The sequence below is a fragment of the Peromyscus eremicus genome, chromosome 2 (assembly GCF_949786415.1).
Source record: "Peromyscus eremicus chromosome 2, PerEre_H2_v1, whole genome shotgun sequence".
NCBI classification, from domain to species: domain Eukaryota; kingdom Metazoa; phylum Chordata; class Mammalia; order Rodentia; family Cricetidae; genus Peromyscus; species Peromyscus eremicus.
In genome coordinates this window covers 34,662,898-34,670,031 of record NC_081417.1, presented here as the reverse complement: position 1 = coordinate 34,670,031, position 7,134 = coordinate 34,662,898, and the positions used below count along the sequence as shown (strand labels likewise).

The 7,134-nt window shown below is 47.9% G+C and overlaps 1 protein-coding gene across 1 annotated transcript in view; it reads right to left on the bottom strand.

The window, feature by feature from the left end:
• The window catches only part of Sbspon (somatomedin B and thrombospondin type 1 domain containing), a 29,678-nt gene extending 23,064 nt beyond the window's left edge, over positions 1–6,614 (bottom strand). The window contains exon 1 of the mRNA XM_059255679.1: positions 6,373–6,614. Coding sequence (XP_059111662.1) covers positions 6,373–6,586 — 214 coding nt within the window. The 5' untranslated portion in view covers positions 6,587–6,614. The remainder of the gene's footprint in view (positions 1–6,372) is intronic.
• Positions 6,615–7,134: the final 520 nt, after the last annotated feature.

Sequence of the window (7,134 nt, the reverse complement as noted above, 5' to 3'; positions counted from 1 at the left end):
ACATCAGGCGGACTGTTTATAAAACTGTAGCAAAACAATGGAATGAGCTACTTTGTTAAACAAGCAGGATTTTAGAGATCCTGTACACCCAAGTGGGGGAAAAGAAAATACAAACAAGAAAGATAAAGAAGTCTTCTTCTGGGTAGCATTTCTAGGAGAACGGCATTCTTGTATGTACTTCCGCCCCCCCCCCCATCTTTTCCGCAATGCTGGGGAACACATCCAGAGCCTCATACACACTAGGGCAGGGCTCTGCCACCAAGCTACATCTACAGTCCTACAGTACATCTCCAGAAACAGATTTTGATTTCTATAATTTCCAAATTCCTCTCAACAGATATATATTCTACAGTCCAGGAAAAAAAAAATCTTTTCTTTTTTGCTCCCTCTCTCTCTCTCTCTCTCTCTCTCTCTCTCTCTCTCTCTCTCTCTCTCTCTGTGTGTGTGTGTGTGTGTGTATGTGTGTGTGTGTGTAAGTGTGTTAGCACAGAGAGAGACACAGACAGGAGGTCTCACTATGTATCTCTGGCTGGTCTTGAGTTTGCTATATAGAACAGACAGGCCTCATACAGAGATTAGCCTGCCCCTGCCTCCCAGTGCTGGGACTAAAGGCTTGCATCACCGTGCCTGTCAGAAAATATTTATAAAAGAAATAGTGATATGCTCCAATAGCAGTACTTTCCGAAGACATGGATAACACCCAGCTGTGCTGACCACACTCATTCTCTTGAGATAGTGGATTGGATGGATCATCATGTGAATATGAAGAGAGCTTTGTGTGGCTGAGTTGTAGAGCCTGTTCTTAGCATGGATGGGCTTGGGGGTTCAGCCTCAGCACCGGAACTGAGGCTGATGAGTGTAGAGGAATAATAAATATCAGGACACAGAACCCCACAAAGAGCACATAGTGAGCTTCCAGAACACTCACACTCCACCAGTGTCTGTTTGGGTCTTACCCTGCTAAGTACTCAGCTTTCTGGAAACTCTTACTTTTTAGAGGCAGCACAACAGAATGTTTAAAAGCTGTGGGCTGTGGAGCCAGACTTTGTGTGTTCAAATCCTGCTTCATCACCCCTGAGTGGTAGTTCCTCAGACAGTTACCAACCTTTCTATGCTATCTTGTTCGTTAAATGAGACGAAATGAAGTGTAACTTTCAGCAGGTTGTGATGCCAGTAGGGAGACAATAGCCGTAAAGTAGGTGTACTGGGGGTAGGAGTGTGTGTGTGTGTGTGTGTGTGTGTGTGTGTGTGTGTGTGTGTGTGTGGTGCTGACCCAGGGTAAATGCAGCCTGAATGTTAACAACATCCACCTCCTTGACTCTAGGCCACCACTGCTAAGTCCAGGCCACCTCTCAGACTGTGCTGTCTCTTGTAAAGCTTCAGCTTTCTCAGTCTTCGTGATCTGAGCCATCCTTCTTGATTGGATGGAAGCCCATGTTTGTATGCACAATGTCCCTTTTCCCACTGGATTTCAGGCACTTTGTTTCCTGGACTTGCTGGAGATCCAGGAGAAGACACAGGGGCTACTCAGCTTTTGCCCTGTCCTGTGTGAGTTACTAATTGCTATGCATATCTCTACCTTTTCCCTAGGTTGCTGTGAAGGATGCAATACAGGCCCCTGTTTCTGTGGTCTTAGCGTGAAATCCATAGGAACCTGAGTTAGCAACTTGGGAGTGGCACTGGGCAAACAGCACTCCCACTAAGTTATTCCAGGCAGAGTGCGTTGGGACTGGGTCTGTCTGTTCTCCTGCTAGTTTATATATGTCCAATGGAGATTGTTTTGTTTTGCTGGTGGTTTTTTGTTTGTTTGTTTGTTTGTTTGTTTTTCATTTCGTTTTGCTTTGTTTTGGGGTGGATGCAGTTTTTCTGTGTAGCCTTGTCTGTCCTGGAACTTGCTCTGTAGACCAGGTTGGCCTCAAGCTCAGAGATCTGCCTGCCTCTGCCTCCTAAGTGCTGGGATCAAAAGCGTGTATCATCACCACCCAGCAACTGTTTGGTTTTTTTTTTTTTACTTATTTTTTCTTTGTAGGAAACAAAGAGACTTATGATATATTATTGGTATTAAACCCATGCCATCACCAAAATGCTACCTTTTGAAATAATTCATCTCAGAATGGATTTCTTTGGCAACTCAGTAATTCTATAAGTGCAATAACATTTTTATTTTATTTTATTTTATTTTATTTTATTTTACTTGCCCAGTAAAGATGTTTCTTTCATCTAAGGGTCTCCAGGGTTAAAATAGTTTTAATTTTTACATAAGAGGAGAAAGAAACCTTTCAGCTTTGAAAAAGAATACCTTTCAGCTTAGATAAAGAAATGCCAATATTCCATCTCTTTGTGACAGCTCCCCCAAATGTGGTACCAGGATGGAGGAATCAGGGTGCTTAGTCATATACTGACGCAGTTACACTTTTCATCACCTTGGACACACTGTCAGGCTGAAGGTCTTCAGAAAGCAAGGGTAGGGAGCATAGCTTTGGGCAAGAAGAGACTGTGAAAGGTTAGATGGTTCTGAGTACTAAGGAACTTGGGATTCTAGGCTACTAGAATTTGCTGTATTCAAGAATGTGTATGTAGTCACTAGAAATTCCATAAAAAGAGATGGCTGGTAGCAACCTGAGGTCAGAAAGCCCTGTGATTCCAGCCTTCGCTCTACCCTCATCCAGGTGAACTTGGATGATGGGAGTCCTTGCATACCTCAGCTTTGGCATTTGTCAAACGGTAACACAGGGCAGCCACACTTTTTCCAACATCCTTAAGTCGGATGGGTTTCAGCCTTTAGGACTTCTCTGATCTTACGTAGATGTACATAAGATAAACTTCAACACATATACTTACTTTATTTGGGTGTCTTCTCTCCCCAGGGTCTGGGGTAGATTTTTGCAAAAAGAGAAAAATAAATTGTGGTGCTGGTGATCAAACTGGAGACCTGCTCATACTAGGCAAGTGCTCTACCATTAAATGACACCCCAGGAATGTAATTTTGAACTAATTTACTCACATTGGTCTCAGATTTATTCTGTGGACTAGGTAGGCCTTGGATTTCTGATCCTCCGGCTTCAGTCTGCTGCGTGCTGGAGGATTTAAGTGTTTGCCACCATGTCTGGGTAGACACGTGACTCAATATTAACAATTAGAAATAACTATGCTAGGTACTCCTGAAATTAGTGTGGAAATGTTTAATTAACTGAAATATCCAGCAGTGCTCAGTGTGGCTGAGAGCGGCCACATACCAAATTCTGGGTTTCCTAGGTATTACCTTCTAGTAACCACTTGCCAGTCCCCTGTCGTAGTCTTGCCATTTTCCTTTTACACATGAGATACTTTGAGCTCCAAGAGACTGGCATACACTCTCCAAAGTCATAAGGCCAATAGATGGCAGGGTAAAGGTTAAACCCAGGATTCTTTGAGTCTAAGCACAAAATCATGGCATTATGGCTCTTTCAGATGGGAGGAGATCACAAGTAAATAATAAATACTTGGAGGGAAAATTCCTGAGAATAGAGGCATTCTGCCAAAGAGTTGCTCTCACAGGCAGTTTCGAGCAGCAAATTTAGCTCTGGCCAGTGGAGGCAGGCCCAACAATCCTGACCTACTGTAAGTCGGCTTGCCCAGGGCTGAGGAGGCTGGGCCTCTCAGCTCCACCCTGCCCTTGGCTCTCATCCTTAGCTGTAATGCATCAGCAGGCTCGGTCTCACCAAGTGGCCAGCTTCCAATGGCCTCTATTTCCTCCTTCTCTTCACAGGAAACTTCAGACTAGAGCGTGTACCAGCAAGCGGCCTTATTGGTCTCAAGTCAGCTTCTCTTTAGTCTGCAAGTCCTCTGTTGACCCCCAGGGAAGTACATTTAGGACTCTTGGATGGGCTTTGGAATTCTACCACACACCTTTCCCTTTGCTGGCATTAGTGCCTCCATTTCTGTGATTTGTTTTAGAGTTCCTCACAAGATGGTAAACTCACTTAATTTCCTGAATTTATCCAATAAATCCCCAGTCCAAAATAATTGATTTTACTACTTCTACATCCCTGACTAAAACAAGGGTATTTCATTTCTTTGTGGCCACATAAAGACGGGGCAGGTGGGGGTTGGGAAGTGATTCAGCCTAGTATTGCCAGGTCTCTTAGAAACCAGTTACTGCCAGGTGTGGAGGCACACACACCTTTAACCCAGCACTGGGGAGGCAGAGGCAGTAAGATCTCTGTGAGTTCGAGGCCAGCCTCTTTTACATAGGAAGCTCTAGGATAGCAGGAACTACATTGAGAGACCCTGCCTCAAAAACCAAAGGAAAGAAGTAAGGAAAGAAATTCCTCTCACTGTGCTCCCCTCCGTTCCCCATCCCTCTGGAGAGCCTGATCTCTATATCCGATTGTGTCCACACTCAGCCATGTTCACTCTGTTAGCTTTAGGGCCTGGCAGAAGCATCCTGATCCCCACAGGCAACTGGGCAGAGATGCCATGAGGCTTCCTACAGGTCTTCGAAGTGTTTCTTCCAGACTGTCTTCCATATTACCTGGAAATTGTCCCCTCCTCCCATCTAGTTTCACTGTCCAGGATCTCAGTTATCCACTGTTTGAAAGTATTAAATGGAAAATTCTGGAAACAATAAAGTTTCCCTTGTATGTAGTTCCAAATAATATGAGGAAATCTCACACTGCTCTGCTGCTGTGTCTCAGAACATGACTCATCCCTTTGTCCATCACATTAATGCTGTGCACACTACCTGCCCATCAGCCATGTAGTAGCCTTCTCAGTTATCAGATCCACTGTGGTAATTAATATCACCACAATTAATTAATAATGGGCCTTTATTTTACTTAAATAGAGCCACGAAGTGCAAAAGTAAAAATACCGAAGAAGTGCTAGAGCACAAAACGTGAACGGACAAATGAACCTGGTACTGTATAACAGGGCACACAGGAAAAAGCAAAACAAATCAGGGTGTTAGGTATCCCTGTCATCGTGGAACGGGTAAGAGGGAATTTGCTGTACTGTCGCGTGTGGTTTCTTGTGTGTTTCTGGGTACACAGTGACTTCCTAGGGAGTAGAGACTGCATACATCTTCAGTGCCGTCCATCTTTGTGTTTACCACAAACCTAGGCTACAGGAACTCCATAATTAATACATAGGTAATCCTGCTGCGAAAGAGTGATTTGGCCAGAACCAAATTCTGGTTAGGAGGTGTTGCTGAGTTATTCAAGTAGCTGAGACATACAGTTTAGGGTGCTGTCAGGGGTGGGGACACATGGCTCAGGGTCACTACATTTCCTGAGTAATTGGTATTTCCAGTTTTCTTTAGTCTGAGGCAAGATGTCCTGGAACAGGGGGAAAAAACTTATGAAAAGGGGCATCCCTAGTCACAGGTAAACAATTAGCTCTCAGTCAATCAGTAAATCTTTCAGGTTTCTGGCTGTGCTCTTCCAGCATCAGGCGGGGGTGACTGGCCTGCCTGGAGGCTGACAGACTCCTAGCAAAGAGGAAAGAGAGGTCTTGTCCCTACTGGACCCTGTGGTCCTCTCCCCAGAAGATGCTGAGGACTTGAGTGACGGAGCTCCAGTGTGCGGCTTTGGACGGACGTGATTAGCAACAATCACAGCTGCTTTTGTTTTCAGAGCTGATTTCTCCAGCACAGTTTGTTTTTCAAGATTACGTTCCCCATTTCTTCCTTTACCTTTAAATTCAATTAAACCACCACTGTTGTTGACTGAACTCTACAAAGGGGTAAAGACCGGAGATGCTATGGGAAATTTAAATAAGGAGAGGCCTCACTGCAAAGGAAAGCTGGCGGATGAAAACACGATAGAGACCCGAGGCCGGGAAATCTTAAGGATAGCTCTGGAGAGCACAGAAAACCTCACGGGAAGCAGCTGTGGTCCATATTGGAGCCCACCAAGAAACACAACCTCAGACCTCTGAGAACTTTAAGCTGCCCCCTCCCCACCAAGGGCAAGCTTGGCACGAAGTGGGCTAGTCCCATTTTCTGTTCTCCTCACCGTTTCCATCCCCAAGCTTAATCTATGGGGTTGACAGAAAAAGTGTAAGGAAGGCTGGCCCGGAGACACGCCCCTGAAAACTGTCAGCGCCCTTCCCTCCAGGCCCCAGGTGACTCTATGCAGCTGGAGTTCTTGAGTCACAGAATCCATCCCTAGAGGTGGCCCACAAATGTCCAAGAGGGGTGCCTCGGAGATGTTAAATGAAGAGGACTAGGAAACCTAGGAATAGAGCTGGGGGTCCTAGGACTAGGGAGGCTGAGACCGGACTGGACTAGAAGCAACCAGAAGGCTCCCGGCTCCTAGCGGTCCTGCGCCCTGCCCTCTGCCTGCTGGCTGGGGTTGCAGGGCTGGCGGCCCCTCCCCGGGCCCAGCCACCCACCTGGACACGCCCTGGCGTAGTCGAAGCAGCAGTCCCCGGTGAGACGGCAGGCTTGATCGCAGAAGCACGTTCCGTAGACCCTGTCCAGTCTCCAGCCGCGGGCGAAGCAGGCTGGGTCCCGGCCAGGGCAGCAGCGCCCGGCCTCTGCGCAGCCAGCCAGGGCCCCGGGCCACAGCCGTGCCAGCGCGCACAGCACCATCCACAGGGTCCTCATGGCCAGAGCTGCTTCGGCACCTGCGACCCGACCCAGCCCGAGCCTCCGGCCAGCGCTCCGCTCCTCCGACAGCCGCAGCCCCCGCCCCCGGCCCTCCGCCCTTCCGCACCGCCCCTCGGCCGCCCTGGCTGCTCGCCCGGCGGGCTCTGGGCGGGTGGCGCTCCGGCCCAGGTGGGACGAGCCTCTCCTCCCGGCCGCCAGCCCGCCCCGGACCGCCCCGGAGAGCCGCCAAGCAGGTGCTCGCACATCCTGCCCCGTCGGCCTCTTTACCAGGCACCAAACTTACGTTTGGGGGATGCGGTAGCCAGTGCGTGTTTGCAACCGAAAGCCCTCAGATAAACGGCGCTCAGGTGCACTGGGGCGCCCCAGCTCGCTCTAGAAAACCCTCCGGAGGCTTTTCCCAAACCACTGCTTCGTTAACTCTCGCAGGCTCTGTCGGGCACACAGGAGCTAGGGGCATCTTTCTGCAGCATTTATAGTGCTGTTTTCTCTCCCAGGAAAATGCTACTTTGCTTCGCTTAAGGGACAAATAAATGAATATGAAGGAA